Below are 20,886 nucleotides of genomic sequence, written 5' to 3' on the forward strand. Positions count from 1 at the left end.
ATCTGTTTGCATTTCTATCTTTTTGCTCTTCCATGAAGTTCATCATCTCTTTGCTCCATTATCTCCCTATTTATTCTCTTATCTCACTTCCTCTGTCTCTGCCATACACTGTATTTCATTGATCCTACGCAAATCCTGGGAAGTAAGTTTATCTTTCCCCTCACAAACCCCAACCTGGTAGTATCTAGAGTCCATATATATTTGGATAAAATTGGGCCCACTCAGCCAACTCCATTGGTGCCCCCAGTCGACATTTCCATGATTCTGCAGCCTTCAATTCTTTACCCGAGAGCCCTTTCACTGATGTGCCCCCTTTCCCCTCTGCCTCCCACACACCTGAAGAAAGCAACCAGAGGCTGAGTCATAGTGTGCATTTGTGTTTGGGGGAAGGAGGCTGAGTCAAAGTGTGCATTTGTGTTTGGGGGAAGGAAAGGAAGTGTCCCTTGCATACAGACAGGCAAATAAATTTAATGAAGTAATTGATCATTTAAATCATAATTACCTCCCCCATTGCCTGGCAGCAGTTCGGGGATCTCTTCAATATCACCTCCACTCGTCCTTTGGGGAGCTTCATGCTCACAGGAAACTGAAGGAAAAAGCAGAAATGGCCAACCAGACGTGATGATGAGGGACCAGACCTCAGGGCACTTGTGCCGAGCTCTGGTGTTCAGCGCTCAGGTGGGCTTCTCCTTGGGAAAAAGGACTTTGCCTAAGACCTACCGAGCCTCGCTCTGCCTTTTCTTCTTCTGTTATCCTACACACACATCCCTTCTCCTTCTCACTAGGCTGTCACCACACACTGTTGCTTCTATACCATGAGGGACTGGACACCTCCATGAATCCCTGGGGTTCCCTCTAGGGCTTTCTCTTCTTTATGGCTCTTCATTGCTTTTTGTCAACTTGCCTACTTGTGGCTCAGTTTTTCTTTGTAGATCTCTTGCATCCCACGTGGCAAGCCCCAATCCTACCAGCTCTTTCTGCCTTTCCCTGTTCTCACGACTGACATACATTTGTTCAATGAAGGCCTTCTTGCACTGGGCCCTGATCTACTCACCCGGGTACCTGAATGTGCCTCCTGGGTTCCCCCATGTGAACTCTGGCCCAGTGACCCTCGCCACCCTGACCGTCTGCCCGCCCCACATGACCATCACCACAGTGCGTAACTACTCCTCCACTTGCGTAACTACTTTGACCTGGTAAAAGACCTTTATCCACTGCAGTGCTTCTATTTCTTTATAAAAAAGGAAGAAGCAACAACTCATCTCTCTAAATGTGTAAGTCTATGGAGATGAAATGACATCTTGTTGCCAAACTTCTTTGAAAAATCACAGTAACATAACAAAAACTATTTGACAAAAATTATCATTTAGAGTTGAGAGCAGTTGATCTGAAGGACCATGTTTCTCTTGTTTTTTTTCCAAAATTAGGTACAAAATAATAACATTATCAATAATCAGGATTATACTTAGTTTTTATTCTCTGGAGAAGCTAGGGGTTCTGGGAGCATAAGTCCAAGTTCTTACTATGAATAGGAATGAAAGAGGGTCCCTCCTCCCTCCCCGAATGTGCACTTGGGAACATTTATGTGACTTATGGGATTCTGGGACACACTGGATCTTTTGACTGTGGAGTGTGCTCAGAGTAAAAAAGCATCAGGAAGCACCAGCTCCAAATTCAGCCGCCAGACACCCTGCAGCCCAGCACTGGCCACCTCCCCCCTTCTTTGCTGGACCCACATCTTGGTGGGGGAGCACTAGGCTTCCTGGGGCTCTTCTTTATCACCAGTCTCCCAACAGGCCTTGCTATCCTGAGCAGAAAGGAATGAAATTTCACAGACATCTCCATTTGTCACCAAGGAGAAATCCCAGCAAGAAAATAATAAAAACCAAGAAAGCCCAAGAAACTGGAATGCCCCCCTCCACAAAACAACCTGACCCGAGGTTACATTCTCTTCAGTAGCTTTTACAAGAGGCTGAGAATAATTCACCCAATGTGGGAAAAATCTTCTTTTTCTTACTTACACATCATCCTGTTTCTATTCTACCCTTTTCCCTTTGACTCTGTAAATCTGATCACTCCCTGCCTCGGTTTCTGCTGCTGTCTCCTAGAGCTTCCCTTTCTCTTGGTGCCTTTTTCTCTGTTGTTCTCTGTTCTTGTGCCTTCTCCCCGAGTTTTCTCTGATCCTGCTCTTCCTCTCCTATCCTTTGTCTCTCACTTGTTCCTGTCTGGCTTTCTCCAAAGAAATGCCTCCCCGAGATGGTACGTGTTAAATGGCATGTAACCAGAATGCAGGAAGGTAAGTGGAGGGCAATGGGAAACAAAGACAGTTCTAAGAGAAGACTCAGATAGCAAGGGGATATTTAACGATTAAAATTACTGGAGAAGAAAGTTTCAGAAGAAATTCTCTTGAAGTAGTAGTGTAACAGGCAGGTGATGAAGCTGGGGAAGTAGGCAGGAGGCTTGTTGTGGGAGTGACCCTGGACCCCACTGAAATAAACTTTAATCCTTGGTGTATTAAAAAGTAGGAAATACTTCTTATTCTTCCTAAGTAGGAAAATAATACAATCTAATTTTTATTTCCAAAGGTCTCATTTAGTTGAAGTGCAAATAATGCACTTAACAGGAGTAAGTTTGGAGGGAGGAGGGAGGCAAGGGCGACAAGGCTGCCTCTGAGAACCATGATAGTGACAGAGACATGAATTAGAGACTCGGCACCGGTGACATGACAGATGGACAGGTGGGAGATATTCTGAAGGACAAATGACCGTGTTGGAGGAGTGGCAGGCATGTAATTGGGGGCAAGGGGACTCATGGGCAACTTCTAGGTTTCCAGCTTGAAAAAGACACGGATGAATAGTGATCCATCATGGAAGGAAAGAACACTGAAGAGTTAGATCTAGCTTGAACAATGAAGAATGAACAATGCTCTCAGTTCTGGGCCGAGTTTAAGGCTCTTGAAAGAATTCCAGTGTAGGTACCCACCAGACCCCTGGTCTTCAGGCCCACAGATCACTGAGCCCTGAAGATTTATTTTCCACTCCATATTGCTCTTTCTGTATATTTTTCTCTCAATTTTTACCTTTGATCCTTGAGCCGTTTTTCAGTTTATCTCCTCTCTGCTATGTCTCCCACTTCCTCCCTGTCCATTGCTGCTTCTCCCACTTTACCTTGACCTTCCATCTGTCTGTGCGCTGGCATCCTCCTGGTTCCCCCTCTCACCATTTCCAACATGCCATGCCGGGGCTTTGTCTACAGTACCAGCGACCTCCCACGGGCCAGCTCCAGGGGCACCATCTCCCACACAGACCACACATGGCATGCTGCCTCCAAATTCCTCTCAATCAGTCTCTGAAGTTAACTGAATATTATCCCCCTTCCCCACCCTAGAGGATGGGAGTTCATGTTCCTTTTGGAAAAGTGGATCCATCCATGTAATCTGTCCTTTATTACCCCTAACTACTTCTTTCCTCTTTCTCTTTCTATATTCTGCATCACTGAATTCTCTCTCTATGGAGGAGCTCAGATTCCTTTCCTCATCATCTCTGTCCCATCCGTGGGCAGGTAAGGGCAGGTAGAAGCGGGGACTAGCAGAGGCCTGGGATAGGAGACAAAATGTAGGCTTTGCTTCTGAAAAGATACAAAGACAAAGATCTAATACAGAATTCAAAGTTGAATGATAGTTACCTGGTCCTTCATGGGGCTGTAAGCTGGGTGTGTCTTCTAGCCCTCTGATGTTATTCACCTGGAGAAGTGAACGTTCACAGGACTCTGGAAAGGGGACAAGAAAATGGCAAGACTCAGACAGTGACCAGAGAAGATACCTCTGTGTGCTCAAGCTGATGTTCAAGCTCCAAGAACCCCACCTGGGGCTCACCAAAGCCTTCCTGGCCTATTTTTCATTGAGATGCACCTAACTGAAGTGTAAAACTTCTGTTTACCAACACTGCAGTGGTGCTTACTGGCCATTTTCAATATTTGGGATGTTTCCACCATGCCAGAGAGTCTCCATGTGCTGACTTCATGCCAGTTTCTGCCCACTGTAAGCAACCATGGTTCTGATTTTTTATCACCATTAATTAAGTCCTTCCTTTCTGGAACTGTACTTGTCTCTCCCGATGCTCACGTAGAGTCACACAGCATGTGGCTTTCAGACTGGCTTGTTTGGCTCAGTGCACATTAGACTCTTGAACAACACAAGGTTGAACTGCATGGGTCCACTTCCATGTGGATTTTTGTTACAGTACAATACTGTACATGTATTTTCTTTCTTATGAATTTTTAATAACATTTTTCTCTAGCTTTCTTTTTTAAAAGATTGTATTTATTTGACAGAGGGAGAATGAGCACAAGCAGGGGGAGTGGGAGAGGGAGAGGGAAAAGCAGGCTCCCCACTGAGTGGGGCTCGATCCCAGGGCCCCAGGACCATGACGTGAGCAGGAAGGCAGATGCTTAACTGATTAAGCCACTCAGGTGCCCCTTAGCTTACTTTATTGTAAGAATACAGTATAGAATACATATAAAAATGTGTGTTAATTGACTATTTATATTATCAGTAAGGCAGCCAGGCAACAGCAGGCTATTAGTAGTTAAGTTTTTGAAGAGTCAAAAGTGATCATATCAGGGAATATGAATAATAGTGAAAGGGAATATAAAGGAAGGGAAAAGAAATGTTGGGAAATATCAGGAAGGGAGACAGAACATAAAGACTCCTAACTCGGGGAAACGAACTAGGGGTGGTGGAAGGGGAGGAGGGCGGGTGTTGGAGGGGAATGGGTGACGGGCACTGAGGTGGACACTTGACAGGATGAGCACTGGGTGTTTTTCTGTATGTTGGTAAATTGAACACCAATAAAAATTAATTAAAAAAAAAACCAAAAGTGATCATATCATTTTACATTCCTACTGGCAATATATATACGGAGTTCTAATTGCTCCGTATTCTCACCGACATTTGGTATTGTCAGTCTTTTTCATTTTGCTAATTCTAGTGAGTAAATGGTAGCTTGTTGTGGGTTTAAATTTGCATTTCCCTAATGGTTAATGTCATTGTACACTTTGTCTATGTGCTTCCTGGAGATTTTCTATTTTTTGCAGTAAAGTTAGGTCCAAGTCTTTTGTCCACTTTTGAATTGGTAGTGTGTCTTTTTATTATTTGTTCATGGAAGTTCTTTACATATTTTGGGTACAATCTTTTGTGAGGGATGTGTATTGCAAATACTTTCTTCCACTTTCTGACTTGCCTTTTCCTATTCTTAACAGTGTGATTAGAAAAGCACACGTTTTTAATTTTGCTGAAGTCCAGTTTAACCATGTTTTTCTTTTACATCCAGGTTTTTTGTGTTCTGTATAATTAATTTTTGCCTACCCTAAGCTTGCAAAGATACTTTCCTGTCTTTTCTTCTAGAAGCTTTATAGTTTTAGCCTTAACTTGTAGGTTTGTGACCCAAGTTGAACTATTTTCTGTGAATGGCATGAAGTAGGAATGGAGCTTTCTTTTTTCTATGGCAAATACCTAGATCTGCCCTTCCAGTTCTCTCTGCCTATGCTTTCCTAGCGTCCTACCCTCCTTGTCCCTCTGTGGTCTTTTCTTTCTTCCCTTTGCCTCAGAAACCAGACACCCTTTCTTGGTGAAAAAAAATGTCTCCTTGCCTCAGGCTCTGGTCTACACCTCTGCCCCATTCATGGTTCCTTGAGGCCTCATTTCTGAACTATGAACTCATGGCACTGCCTGTACCCCCTCCCTGTATGTGCTAGAGTCACTCAGAATCAGTCATCCGGGCAACTGTTTGACTACCAGTCAACCTTACTTCTTGTTCAGATTTTTGGGCATATTTGTTTTCCATTTCCTCCATTCTCGTGTAGCATCAGGGTCATGAGATGGATCTCCTTCCGTTGTATTCATCTATTGTCCATCCCTGAGTTGCTCTGGGATTCCATCTGCAGGCAGGGTGTCACCAGGTGACATCAGGAATATTGAGGCATTTGTCTTCTTCTCCTTCATGTTGAGGCTTTTTTATTCTTTATGAGCAGCTACCAATGATCCTCTACCACTCCATTCTCATTCCTACTACCCTCAGTAGGAGATGATTCTTAGATATGCTTTGTATTATTTATTTATTTATTTATTTATTTATTTATTTATTTATTTTTGCTTTGTACTTTTTAATGTACATTTTAGGCTTTTAGCAATTTGACTTCATTCAAAAGAATAAGTGTGATTGTTAAAATGGATCCACATTTTATATAAATGTATTAATACATCAAAAAAATTATATACCTGAGATATAAATTCCAGTGAGAGGATACATATTAATGGCATTCTACAAGGCTGGTTATATTCTATGGTTTTTCATACATTGGTCATTTGCAAGGGAAAAAAAACTGACATTTAACAAATAAGTAAATTTATTGTAGACATTTGGCTTGAGGATGGAGAACTTTTCTTGGGCTTTAAACATTGTTTCATTCTCTGCTACTCTAGTCTGATAAATAATTTTCTCTTCAGCAGGTGACTGAGGAGAAAAGTCCTGAAATTTGGAGCGTTATTAAATGTCTAGTTGTTGGAGTCAGAAACACATTATTATAAGAGTAGTAAACATATAGCAACTACTTTGTGCCATAAATTATTGTAAGTGCTTCACATATATTAAATCATGAAATTCTCCCAACAACCTTATTTGAGATATAGACAGAGATATAGAGATTTATAGTTTCAATGTTTACATTGGAAGACAGAAATTAAGTAACTTGCCCAAGTAGGCAACAGGTAGAGCCAGATGTGAAGCCCGGCAGTGAGGCTTCAGCATGTTTGCCCTTAACTGGTGTGTAGGAGAAGGTTCAAGTCCTAGACCAGTAATGACACTTTGCACAAATCACTCATATCCTCATGCCTTAGTTTCTTTTCCTGGGAAGTGGGAATAACAAAACCCTTATAATAGGGTTGTAATGAAGAGTACTTGTAAAGGTATACCGGGGCTAAAGTGACTTAGCAAGAAATCATAATTTTTGGTATGAATGCTATATGCATTATAATTTAATGATCAGCTATTTGTAATAATATGAATGAAAGAATGATTGAAAAGCTGAAAACGGTGGCTCTTGTTTAGAAAAGTACATAGTTCATATGTGAGCAATAAACAAATTGCTTCATACGGAGGGCTCACCTTACACCTAGCGGACTGAGAAAGGTCAGGGTCACTACTGTTGTCACTGTTAAGTGATTACTGCCCTTTATTCTCTTCTCCCCTTTACACTCTTCTCTCTCTCTCTCTCTCTCTCTCTCTCTTAACTAGCATGGAGACCAACACACAGCTTGAACTCAAGATTCTACGATCAAGAGTCAGACGCTCAACCAGCTAAGCCAACAGGTGCCCTTCTCTTTCTTTTCCACCTAGGGCTACTCCTTCCATATTCTCTTCTGCACGCAATTACTTCTCTCTCTCTCTCTCTCTCTCTCTCTCTCTCTCTCTCTCCTCTCCCTTCCTTCCTTTTATCATGGGAAGCATTTACAGAAGTTCCTTCTTGGCTTTCTCTTTGGAACTGCTACCTGGTGCCAAACCTTACCCCTTCCCAGATCCACTGAATTCTTTTTTTTTTTTTCCCACTGAATTCTTAACTCACAATTACCACCGTCAGCTCTTTTCCTTAATTATGCCTCGTGGTCACAGTAAGATCTGCTCTTGTGTTCCTGTTCTATCTTCTGAATGGCTGTATCTGCCTGGCAATATTTTTGGATTCCACACCTGGTTGGTTAGTTAGGATCCCATACTCCCATACAACCCACCACTGGCCTGGCCACCCTCTATCCTCCCCCCACATACACAGGGTCTTCTTCTGTACCCCTCCCCAAGGAGCACTCTCCACCAAGGAGCTCAGCCTCCCTGATCTCTCAGCAGATGAAAGAACAGGTCCCTGTGGAGTCACAAGTACCTAGCTTGTGATGCATTTGGAAGTGGAGCACCTCTTTTGTCTCTTCCTCATCCATGACTTCATAATGGAAGTTGTCACGAATCACTGGGAAGAGGAAGGAAAGGCAGTTAGAGACCTCCGGCGGTGACCAGGAGCTTCCTGTCACAACTACACACCCCAGGAACACCCTTCACTCCAGCAGTTCAGCAGGAGCCTTCCAGTCCTCAGGGAACCCTGGACTTCAGCAGGTCTCACGGGACCAGAAACGGATGCTGCTTCACATCAAGACGCATCTCACAAGGTTTAAAAAAGGATGGACAGTGGAAAAGTTGTAAATACTTCAATGAACTATTTAGGACAATGAAAACTAATTTAAAATAAACAACACAGATGGAATGTGTCTTGCAACTAGCAACAGAGAAGCAGCAGAGGAATCTCATCAGTAGAAAAGTAGTGGGTACAGAGAAATAGACCTATATGTATATAAAAAAAGAGAGAGCCCCAACATCTTTTAAGGATGGAGGTTTTAAGGGAAAGAAACAAAGAAGCATAGAAACGAGAGAAGAGAAAGAAGAAAGAAAAGAAAAAGAAAGAAAGAAAGAAAGAAAGAAAGAAAGAAAGAAAGAGAAAGAAAGAAAGAAAGAAAGAAGGAAGGAAGGAAATGGAAGGGAAGAACGGAGGGAGGGAAGTGGGAGAGAAGGAGAAAGAGGACTTTAGATCTGGGAAGGCAGGTAATCTGGTTACAAAGGAAGAGGAACAAAAAAATTTAATAAATAAATAAATAATAGGAATTAGCATTTCCTTGGGGTGAGATGGGTGAGGAGAGATACAGGAAACAACAAAAAGATACTCTGCAAGGCCCAAAGAGGAAGTGAGTATCCTCTGAAGTCAACACTGCAGCTGTACCAGGACCCCAGGAAGTGGTAGTAAGAGGTGCAGGAACGCAGCCCAGGGCTCCCTGCTTCGCAGCTGCCTTCCAAGGTAACTCAGCCAAAGATAGATGGAAAAGCAAGACTCACAAAACATGAGAAAAAAAAGAATCCAAGAAATAGAGAAAGATCCTGGCCAAGAAAAACAGATGACCAAAGCACACGTCCTGGAGCAGCACCCACTGAGAGGTGACGGTTAAAGGCTCTATCAGAACAAAGATGCTTTGCCATCCACAGGACACATTGGCTTCTTGTCCAGGCAAACACCGGAGGAGGGCATGTGGGGAAATGCTTTGTGAGTCAGAGGTCTTGGGAACACAGAGGGAGCCCCAAGTGCGGGTGTCTCTGCATGTTGTACAACCTTCCTACCAGCTTCTTGGCTTTGGACCCCTGACCCGTGTCTTCCTTGGACAGCAGGCTCTAGGAGGCGCCAGCAGTGACCACCCTGGGAAGGGTGGGACAGTGAGCCTCAGCACGGGGAGCCCCAGAAACTAGCATGTGTGATGTGGGTGCTGGGGTCCAGGGAAGGGGATCCCCACAGTCCCTGGAGAGGATCAGAGCCCCTGAGATGTGGGCAGTGACAAGTGCCTTTCCTTCCTACCCATGACCTGGGGTCACCTTGGTTACACATATAATACTGACCTGGAATTTATATTGGTGTTTGAGTTCTTTTTTGCCTTTTTCTGACTTGGATATATCATAGTGTGGAAATACTATAGCTTTTATTTTAATCAAGGTATGTTCTTCACAAATCAGCACATCTCATTCTTTACATTGACTTCTCTCACCTTTTCTCTGCTTTTTTTTTTTCTTTTTTCTTTTCTCTGCTTAAAAATCCTTCATTACCTCCTTATTTCCCAAATAATAAACTTCAAATTTCTTGGCACTGGGTGTCAGGCCCTCAAAAATCCACACTAACTTCCCTTCTCAGAATTAGCTTCCAACTGCCACACGCCTCAGCCACTGGTCCCTTCCCAGCTGCCATCTCTGCAGGCACAGGTACGTGCTGGGCTTCTCTAGTGACTTCTCCACTGTTTGTCTGGAGAAGTAAGTTGACACACAACTGCACCGAATAACATATTTTCTAAGACAGAGGAAATCTTTTAATCTTTGAACAAGTCCACAGGTAACAGAGAGGCTTCCTCCTTCCCTACAAAACCACATTAATTCATGCCTTCTGCCACCAAAAAGTAGAAACTCAAATCCTATGTTTCACAGCATCAAATTCAGGTCCTGGCCGAGCAATCATGTGTGGGGTTGCTCGGTTAACCTCTGTCACCCCCACCGGTTGCAAGTTCCATGAGGACACAGGTCATGTGTTTTCTTCACCACTGTATTCTGTGCCTGTCATGTAGCAGTCGCTCAAAAAATAACAGTCAAACATTAATGAAGAGTGAATGAATGAATCAGTGAATGAGATGGGCTTGAATCCCCCAAGGTTGTGGAAAATTATAATTACCATTTTGGAAGCTTCTGCAAATCTCAAGTAAGTCAGGATAGGCCTTTAGGTTAAGATTGCTGAACAGTGCATCCAGAACTGTCTTGTCAAATGTCTTCTCCAGTTCACTGAGCACATCATAGATTACTCTTTCCACTGGGACCTTATTTCTACAAGCTTCTTGAAAATGCTTAAAAATATTGAAGGGAGAATTATGTAGCTGTGGATTTACAAGTTATAGAAGAAGCAGGTCATAACCAGACCATCTGTTCTCTTGCGAAACGTTAGAATGTCACATGTTTGGATGACTTCTTAAATATCCTCCATTACAAAAATAGACTCTTATTTGACCCTCTCCGACACTGATACACACTTGAGAGGGGAATTTTGAAGAATTAAGGTGGCTTCAAAGTCTAATGATTGTGGGGGCTTTAAGAGCCTGGCCAGAATGCTTCCGGAGTGGCCCTGACTGGTAACGAGAGGCCGTTCTGTTGACCATACAACAACCACTGCCCTCACCCCGGGACTGACCTGGCCTGAAGGGCTCCAGGAAACCAAGTGACCACTCTCCCCTTCTATGAATATGTCCAACGGGCAAAAAACTTCATAAAGACAAGAGAAGGCTTGTCCTCAGTGTCCCCAGGAAGACCCACCATTAACCTTCACCTGTGTTCTACTGCTCCAGAAATGTCTAAAGAGCAAAAAATGATTTGGACAGAGAGCAGCAAGCATTTGTCTCCGGATTTATCCTAATAGGACCCAACTTGCCTGTGAGTTTCAATAATCTTAGGTTCAAGTGTGTCAGATAAGAGGGCTTTGTAATGAGACATTGCCCAGCTCACTTATTTGCTTTTAGTTACTATTAACGAGATTGTATTAATGTACCCAAGATGCACTGTACTTATGCAGTATTCCCAGTTCCAATGCAGCCACATCTCCACCGCCATACCCTTCCCCCGCTATACTTCCCTCAGAAGAAGGGATGTTTTCTGTGATGCTGTTTCTCCTGTCACCTCCTAACTTAGAGGATGGTGGCAGTCTCCAGGAGGCCCCTCGGCCTGTTCATTGCACCCCGCAGTCTGGCATTACATTGGTGGAGCTGGTATCATAAGAAAAGTCTCCTTACTTACTTTATACATCTGCTTAGGGATAAAGCCACGGTCTCGGAGGCTCATAAGGAGAGGAAATGGGTTTTTTATTGCACTTGCAATCTCCACCTTATTCTCTTTGAAGAGCCTAAAAATGAACTCGTAGAAGACCTGCTCCTCTGACGTTTGGTCTTCTGGGTTCTGGCTCCCTGTGAGCATCCTGGGAAACAAGGACACAACACAAAAACATGACATTTGAGTTTCCAAGAGGCTTGTAATGGGTGATTTTAGACATGAAAGATAGTCAAGGGAGAGCCAACACGTATCCAAGTGTGTTCTTGTGGAAGGACCAGCATAAATGGAATTTATTTACTGGGAGAGTAGTCAAGAGTGCAGTAGAAGACACTTAGCTTAAGAAAGACTCATTTGTAACAGTGAAAGAGTTCATCCTGTGGGAACCAAAACTACCGAAAAAGACTTAACCTGAACCTTCTAGGGAAAACATTGGACTTAAAAGTGTTAGTATCTCTATAGGAATTGATAGGATACCATGATGGTGAACTTAATGTGTCAATTTGGAACAGGTTTGGGGATGAGATGAACATTTAAATTGGTGGACTTTGAGTGAGCAGGCCCTCTATAAGGTGGGTGGGCCTCGTCTAATCAATTGAAGACCCAAATAGAACAAAAAGACTGACCTCTCCATTTAAGAAGGAATTCACCAACAGACCATTTTCAGACTTGAACTGTGCCATTGGCTCTGCTGGGGCTCCAGTCTGCCAGCCCGCACTGCAGATTTTGGAATTGCCAACATCTGTATTCGTGTGAGCTAATTCCTTATAATAAATCTCTTTTACACACGCACAGACACATTTTATCTTTTCTGTTTCTCTGAAGAACCCTGACTAATGCAGATTGTTTTTAAAAGTTCACACACACAAAAAAATAAAAAACCAACTAAGGTAATATTACAGAACCTACTACTGATCGACAAGTCTATCTTAAACAAGGTATGCCCGTTATTTGCCTTTTTCCATGTATCATGATATTTACAAGGCATCCATACTGATATTTTAATTCAAATCAGTACGTTTTAATTGCTGTGTAGGAATATTTTACATAAATATGGACAATATTTACCCAATAATCCTTTACTGGTAAATGTTTAGGTCTATCCTTTTTTTTTTTTTTTTGATATTATGAGCAGTATTTTGGAGACCATCCTTGTTTATATCTCCTTACATGTATATGACAATCATTTCTTTTTAAAAAATATTTTATTTATTTATTCATGAGAGACACAGAGAGAAGCAGAGACACAGACAGAGGGAGAAGCAGGCTCCATGCAGGGAGCCCAATGTGGAACTCTGTCCCAGGACCCCGGGATCATGACCTGAACCAAAGGCAGACGCTCAACCGCTGAGCCACCCAGGCGTCCCGATTTCTTTAGCATTTGTATCTAGAAGTGAATTGCAGACTCATTGGGTCTACTACCTTCAAATCTTTAAGTTGCTAAATTATTTTTCAAAGTGATTGGTCAGTTTACAGCCCTGCCAGGATTTCATGAGAGTTTTTCTCTGTACCTTCATAGACCCTGAGAATTGTCATGCTTCAAAATTTCAGCCAATATGGCTGTCAAGCCAACTTTATTTTGCTTTTATCTATATTAGGAAGCTTTTTCTGCAGTTAAAAGAATACACGTAACACATATGGTCTGGCATCAAGGCAGAAAAGTCCTCTTGACCTGTGCCCCTGGGTTCTTTCCCTTTATCCTGTCCTGTCTGGTGTGTTTCTGGAGATTCCATTGTATATTATACAATTAAAATCACTGACTTAGTTGGGGTGCCTGAGTGGCTTAATTGGTTAAGTGGCTGACTCCTGATTTTGGCTCAGGTCATGATGTCTTGGGTGAGATTGAGCCCATGATGTCTTGGGTGAGATTGAGGCTCCATGCTCAGCCTGGCGTCTGCTTGTCCCTCTCCCTCTACTCCTTCCCCCACTTGTTGCGCTCTCTCTCTCTCTCTCTCAGACTGTCTCTCAAAATCACTGACTTAGCTGAAGCCCTGCAAGGAATGCATTCTGCAAGCAGAATACTATGCTGAATATCCTCTGCCTAGAAGAACCCTCCTCTTTTTCAAGAATAGCTTGGTCATCACCTCTGAGAGCTTTCCCTCACATTCTCCTGTCTAATATGCTCCATTGGTGGTTTGCCTCTATTAGACAGAGTGAGATCATTCTTGGTTATTCCAGATTGTTCATTGACCCCACTGTGTGGTATTATAAACAGGGAAGGGAAGGTATAGTTTTGCAAAAGCATGTTCAAGTTGCCCATTTCTTTTTTTTTTTTATTAAAGATTATTTATTTATTTATTTATTTATTTGAGAGAGAGCACAAGCAGGGGGAGGGCCAAAGAGAGAAGCAGACTCCCCATTGAGCCAGGACCCCAACGCGGGGCTTGATCCCGGGACTCCAGGATCATCATCCAAGCCGAAGGCGGGCACCCAATCGACTGAGCCACCCAGGCGCCCCAATTTGCCCACTCCGTAATGAACTTACACAAAGGCAAGTGCAGGCTCTGGATGCAGATTATTTGAGGACACATCCTGGCTGGGCTTCTTACTTGCTCCAGCCTTGACCAACTTTGTGAGATTCAGTTGCCTGATGTGACACAAGAGTAGTAATGGTATCCATTTATAGGATGTGGGGAAGCTTGAATAGGATGTGTGTGTTGAGCGTGTAGAACAATTGAACAGGAAGTCTTCTTAGTTAGCTACAAATAGAAGAAATCTCAAGGAAAAGACCCAGCAGAGGTAGATCTCTCCCATCTACGATGCAGGGGCAAGATTGGTATTCTGCGTCGTAAAATCAGGGCAAAGACACCCCTCCGTAAGGTTTCGATTAACAGTCACAAGAATATGTGTTTTTCTCCAGTTTGATAGAGAGACTTGTGTGTATATTCAAAAGTAGGCCTCGTCATTCTGTATCTAAACCTGCCGTGGAAGTGTTATCTCTTCTTGGAGGCCTGAAAGACCCCTAGATTCCAAACATATGGTCATAACTGGGAAAAGTAATTTTCAAACTCAAAAAGTTTTGTAATTCTGGTTCTTACTGGATAAGTGGTTCCCTTTGCTGACAATATCTTGATAAACTTCTTTGTAATTCTAAAGGTGTAAAATACTTGTAAGATTTTTTTTTTTTATCCCACCATAACAGGGTTATTGGAACTTCCCCTTTCATATAGTATTAGCATAGAATGAAGCCCATTCCTTCCCTGAATTCCTTTAAAAAATAAAAAAACTTCTGGTTAAAGATAGTTGACCACAGACAAGTGCTTTGCTCCCCTCAGACAGAGGACTCCCTAAAATAAGAGTAAGGGAATTAAAGGGAGTTAGATGAGAAATCGAAACCAACGTTTGGAAGAGAAAAGTGATTTGAGGCTAACTGCTGTGGCCAGTGGCAGATAATCGCAGAGGCAAGAAAAGGGCCCAGTGTGTCCTGCAGCCTCCCAGAGGCAAATGGAGCCTGGAAGGGAGATGAAAGTGTGAGCCAGCAATCCTAAAATCCTAAATTCTTAAATGATCTGCTCCCCAGCTCCTCTCTGACTCCACCGTGTGGTGCACTAACATCCAGGCAAGAGACTAGAGGCTGCTTCTTAAGAAAAATATTAGATGACTACAGGAAAAAAAAAAGTCTTCATCTTCAGACATTTGGGATTCACACAGCCCAGACCACAGGTTTTCAAGCCCATCTCAACAAATGGAGTTGCAAAATAGCTTTTCAGTGCCTCTCCCTTAAGTAGGAACAAACAATAGGCCACACACATTTGTGAAACCTACCACAGGATGGAGCGGAATCAAGATGAGCAAAGAACAAAAATTACCCCAGCCTACATAGAAATAGTGCTGGGGACAGAAGAGCGTTTCCAAAAAACAAGTAGTAACCTATGAATGGTCCAGGATGCCATAAAGAAAAGATCAGAAAATAAGACAATGGGCCTGGAAATTTAAAATGATTGGTAAAATTTAGAAAGACAAGAAGAGGGGCAGCCCGGGTGGCTCAGCAGTTTAGCGCTGCCTTGGGCCCAGGGCCTGATCCTGGAGACCGAGGATCGAGTCCCACGTCGGGCTCCCGGCATGGAGCCTGCTTCTCCCTCTGCCTGTGTCTCTGCCTCTCTCTCTCTTTCTCTCTGTATGTCTCTCATGAATAAATAAATAAAATCTTTCTTAAAAAATAAGACAAGAAGATTAGCTAAAATGCTTATAAAATAAGGAGAGAATTTTCCCAGAGCACAGCTGGTAACAACTCTCAAGGGGCAGGTGGGGGAACTCCAGCAACTAAACTCGAAACCCTCTATGTCTAAAACAGTTATGCAAATCTATAGATTCAGACGCAAAAGGAAATGACTAAAAAAATATATACCCTGATCAGTTATTCATGTGTGGAGGCAAAATATTTATGCAAGGTACACTGTGGTGAGCAGAGCATAATGTACATCTGAAATGACTGTAACAGCGTGTGTCAATCAAACTTCAATTAAAACAGTTGTGCAAGGGCTCAGAAAATATTTCACTCCTGCACCATCTGTGTTGGTCACACAATTTTCAATGCCATGTTCTTTACTTCTGGGCAAGGGTAAGATTGCATCTCCCTGCCGCCTTGGACTGATAGGTATCACTTTGGCAGAATTTTGAGCTAACAGCTGATCAGTCATGCTCACTGTTCCTCTGTTACAGTGGCTGTCATTTCAGATGGCAGCTACTCCTCAGCCAGAGACAGAGTCCAAGGAGAGGCTTTCCTGAAGCAGAGGCCAGTGACTTACCAAGATTTTGGCATCGTTTTTCCAATGGAATAATCTACTCCTTTCTTCTGACACACTCTCTGGGACAAATTATTTGAAGATGTGCTACAATAAGAGAATTAAGAAATCAGTACCAGCAAAGTTTGGTTACATAAGAAATGACAAGGATCACTAAAATCAGTTAAAATACTGATGTCTAAAGCCCATAGATTTTATTGAAAACAAAAGCATGTCTCAAAAATTATTTTAAAATAGTGATTCTCAAAGTATGGTCCAGGGACCCCTGGGATTGTGTGAGACCCTTTCGGGTATGACCAGGGTCAAAACTGTTTTCATAATAGTACTAAGGTCTTATTAACCCTTTTCTCTCTTGTCCTGTCACGCATGATTAGTGGACTTTCCCAGAGGCTACGTGTTCTGTGGCATCACAGCAGATTGAATGCAGAGCCACTAGAAGAATCCAGCTGTCTTCTACTGAGCCAACTATTAAAGAGATCTGTGAAAAATAAAACCTTGCTAATCCTCTTACTAATTTACTATATTTTAGAAAATAAAATAAAAAAAACACTGTTACTTTTCATAAAATATGTCATTTATATTAGCAGGTAATGAGTTCATTATTATTTTTTTAATGAACAAATAAATATTTAGGTCCTCAAAGTTTCAATTCTTAATTGGTAAATATCAATCGATGTAATCTACATGAACAAAAGCTAGCTTTTGGAGTTCTGACTAATTTCCCATTCTCAATTGGATCTAAAAGATAGCTGTTTGTTCAAAGTAATAATACCAACTACGTGATTAAAGCATTTGGGAAAAGCAAAATGACAACAGCAATGTTGGTAAGGACAGGAGAGAGAAGTTTGTCACATTCTGTCATAGGATGCATGCATCACCCATGAAGCAGGATAGTGTAATTTGAAGAATATGAAGAATTTGAAGATATGAAGAAAATGAATGGTGTCAAGCAAAATAAAAATAAATAAATAAGTAAATAAATAACTGATATGACTAGTTGTAAATATATATTGCAACCTCTAGGGAAAGCACTAAAAATGTTTTAAAAGAAGTATAATTCATATGCTGGAGGAGAAGAGAAAATGAGGTCATAAAATGTTCAATTAAAACCATAAAAGGCAGAAAAACAAAGGAAGAAAAAGTAGAAATAAAGACAAGAATAACGAGTAGAAAACTTTTGCAAACTACTTTCTATTCATTATTAATCCAACTACACAAATACTCTGAATGTGAATGATCTCAATACAATTAAAAGACAAAAATAGGGGCACCTGGGGGGCTCAGTCACATAAGGGGTTAATTGTCTGCCTTTGGCTCAGGTCATGATCTTAGGGTCCTGGGACTGAGCCCCGCATTGCATCAGGCTCCCTGCTCAGATGAAAGCCTACTTCTCCCTCTCCCTCTGCCAGCTGCTCCCCCTATTTGTGCTCTTTCTCTCTCTCTCTCTCTCCCTCTCTCTCTCTCTCCCTCTCTCTCTGTCAAGTAAATAAATAAAATCTTTAAAAAAAAAAAGACAAAGATCAATAGAGTGAAAAAACAAAACAAAACAAAACAATACCCAACTATATACTGTCTATAAGAAAGCCACCCTAAACATAAAACCACAGATAGGATCACAGTAAAATGATGGAAAAAGATGTACCATGCCAACATTAATCAAAGGAAAGCTGGAGTAGTTATATTAATTTTGGACAAAGCAGACTTCAGAACAAGGAAAATTCTCAGAGCCAAAGAGGAGCATTATAGAGTGATAAAGGGGGCAATTTCTCTAGGAAGACACAGCAATCCTTAACGTGCATGCAACTAACAGAGTAGAATCAAAGTACATGATCCAAAAATTGATAGAACTACAAGGAGAAACACAAATCCACTACAATTGTTGGAGATGCCAATGCCCCTATTTTAGTAATTAATAGATCAAGCAGGCAGAAAATCAGTAAGAATACAGTTGACCTGAACAGCACCATCAATCAGTCTGATCTAATTGACATTTATAGAGGATTCCACTCAACAACAAAATACACATACCCCTCAAGCTTGCATGGAATATTTACTAAAATATGCCATATTTGGGGCTATAAAACGTACCCTAACAAATCTCAAGGGATAGAAATCATTTAAAAATATGTCCTCAGAGCACAATAAAATAAAAGTAGAAATAACCGATAGCTGGAAAACTCTCCAAATACTTGGAGTTAAAGAACACACTTCTAGGGTTAAAGAAGAAATCTCAAGAGAAATTGCAAAATATTTTGAGCTAAGGGAAAATGAAAACACAACTTATGAAAATTTATGGCATGTAACAAAAGCAGTGCTCAGAGGGAAATGCACAGCATTGAATGCACATATTAGACATGAAGAAAGATTGATTGATTGATCTATTTATTCATGAGAGACACACACAGAGAGAGGCAGAGACACAGGCAGAGGGAGAAGCAGGCTCCATGCAGGGAGCCCGATGTGGGACTCGATCCCAGGACTCCAGGATCATGCCCTGGGCCAAAGGCAGGCACTCAACCTCTGAGCCACCCAGGTGTCCTTTTTTTTTTTTTTTTTTTAAGGAAGATCTAAATGAATGATCTAAGCATCTACCTATAGAAAGTAGACAAAAAAGAGAAACTGAGATCAAATGCAAGCAGAAAAATAAATCATAAAAATTAGAGTGGAAATCAATGAAACTGAACAGGAAAATATCAGAGTATCAATGAAGCCAAAAGCTGACTTTTTTTTTTTTAAATCAATACAATTAATAAACTTCTAGCATAGCTAACAAAGGAAAGGGAGAAGACAGACATTATCATCTCCCATCTCTCGGAAACAGGTGCAGGAGCAGCTGCGGGCCGCATCCCTGGCTGCCAGAGTGAGGATCCTGGGTGCTGAGCACCTACCTGGCTGCAGCTGTTGGTATCAAAGCTGGTGCCTTCTTGGGACCCAGCCAGCATTAGATTCCGGGTTGGAGTGGTTTCCATACACTTTCACCTTGCTTTAATTTTTAATAAGAACGTGTTGATGTGTCTGCCTTGTATCTTTAAAAGACAACTAACTCCCTTCCTTCCCTAGTCAAATGTGTAACAACCCAGAACAGATAAAGGAACGGCTCCCTCCCCACCTAGTTGCATTTGCTAATACTGAGTCTACTTTCACTTCCCCTCACTTGTTGGTGTTCAGAAGCCTGCTCAGAGGGGCTCTGAGCAGAACTTTCCCCCACCACCCAGAAACCGGAAGTTTGACAACAAGCATCTAATTTCAATTTTACTTTTTCTAAAAGGAACTTTTCTGCGCAGAGTTGTCATTTGGGATCGGGGTAGGGAGAGAGGAGGCTTGGGGAAAATGAGAAGATTCGTAGGGCATGGGAGTCATAGAACCCTGCAGTGATGAGGCCTCAGGAGGACCAGAGAGATCCACCAACGCCAGTCCAGCTGCATGGCTTTTGCAAGGAAATAAGGTGATATGAGTCAAGGTGGCCCCACATTTCCCCAGCAGCCAATCTGCTGTGATTTAAGAAATCTAATGTCCCTATTATTTATTTATGTGTGATCTCATTCTGTCCTACTCCTGTGGGATGAATGTGAAGACAGACATAACCACTGCGGATGCCGACCTTAACAGGAGATGGGGAACAAAAACAAGAGGTGAGGACTGGCCAGTGGTTGAACCGGCTGCCTCCACCTGCCAGCTTCCACCCCACCGAGTCGCGGAGCTGGCCCAGGATCAACCTGCAGCGGACGCTTCCTGCCTTTGTACCTTCCCAGAGCGCTGAGGAGAAGGTCTACCAGTTGATTGATCTCTTGTGTGTGGCACCCAAAGGGTAAAAGCGAAATTGCTGAACAGGGTGATGCAGCTATACCCACCCTAGCTTCCCCACTGCCCAATCTCTAGGGCAATTCTCAGCCCCAGGGAGGGAGGAGCAGGGCCTCCTGGATTTCCACAATAGATGGGTCACTGCTCATGCAAAGGAAAGAGAGAGCAAAAAGGTCTACTTTGCTCAACTGGATCCAGGTTGTTTCCATGTGAGAGGGCATAGTACGTGTGGGCAGGAAGTGACCTCCACGTTTGCCCCTGCCTCTCTGCTCAGGTGATCCTGAGAGGGAAGAAGGAAAGCCAGACATTTCAGGTCTTCTCTAGAAGGGTGGACTGGCCGGGTACAGTACTCAGCCTGGATTGGACTTGGGGCTGAGAAGGGCAAAGATGCTCAGGGTTATAAGGTGGGAAAGAGGTTCCTCAAAATTGCTGGAAAGCAGCCAGAGGCCGGAGAAAAGTCCGCACTCCTGCAACGAGAGGAAGTGCCAAGTTTGTGCAGAGATGCCTGGCCTGCCAGTCTAAGTTTTCTTGAATACATGGGCACTTTACAAATGCCAGGGTGGTTAGAAAAAAACTGTGCTTCAACTAGTCACTGAAATTGGGGTGACAGGCTTCCCGTGGTTGATGAAGAAAGGGTTTGGGGTTGACATTACTAGACCTTAAAGGACAATGTGATGTTAGCTACCAAGTGCATCACATTTGTGTTTGTGCATAACTTTTTTTTTTTTTTTTGACACATAGTCGGCCTTCATGCTGTAAAAGATTTGAAGCAACTTACAAAAACACACTGGATCAGCATAAACTTGGAAGAAAAAGAAGTGGGAGCAAAGCACAAGTACAGTGAACAAAACTGGAGGACTAGAAATCCAGAAAGGACAATGGATCCAAGGCAGGCAAATGGGAGC

The 20,886-nt window shown here is 42.5% G+C and overlaps 1 protein-coding gene across 28 annotated transcripts in view; it reads right to left on the bottom strand.

The window, feature by feature from the left end:
* The window catches only part of LOC112925517 (nuclear body protein SP140-like protein), a 65,326-nt gene that overhangs the window by 40,713 nt on the left and 3,727 nt on the right, over positions 1 to 20,886 (bottom strand). For 17 of the 28 annotated variants that reach the window (XM_072719250.1, XM_072719241.1, XM_072719247.1 and 14 more), the window contains exons 3-8: positions 16,184 to 16,267; positions 11,406 to 11,583; positions 10,297 to 10,465; positions 7,930 to 8,013; positions 3,685 to 3,768; positions 503 to 586 (exon numbers count right to left, since the gene is read on the bottom strand). In XM_072719250.1, coding sequence (XP_072575351.1) covers positions 503 to 586; positions 3,685 to 3,768; positions 7,930 to 8,013; positions 10,297 to 10,465; positions 11,406 to 11,583; positions 16,184 to 16,267 — 683 coding nt within the window. Of the gene's footprint in view, positions 1 to 502; positions 587 to 3,684; positions 3,769 to 7,929; positions 8,014 to 10,296; positions 10,466 to 11,405; positions 11,584 to 16,183; positions 16,268 to 19,068; positions 19,370 to 20,886 lie in introns of those variants that run through there. The other 11 variants (XM_072719262.1, XM_072719259.1, XM_072719261.1 and 8 more) reach the window with 2 other exon arrangements.

The sequence above is a fragment of the Vulpes vulpes genome, chromosome 9, assembly GCF_048418805.1.
Source record: "Vulpes vulpes isolate BD-2025 chromosome 9, VulVul3, whole genome shotgun sequence".
Taxonomy (NCBI): Eukaryota; Metazoa; Chordata; class Mammalia; order Carnivora; family Canidae; genus Vulpes; species Vulpes vulpes.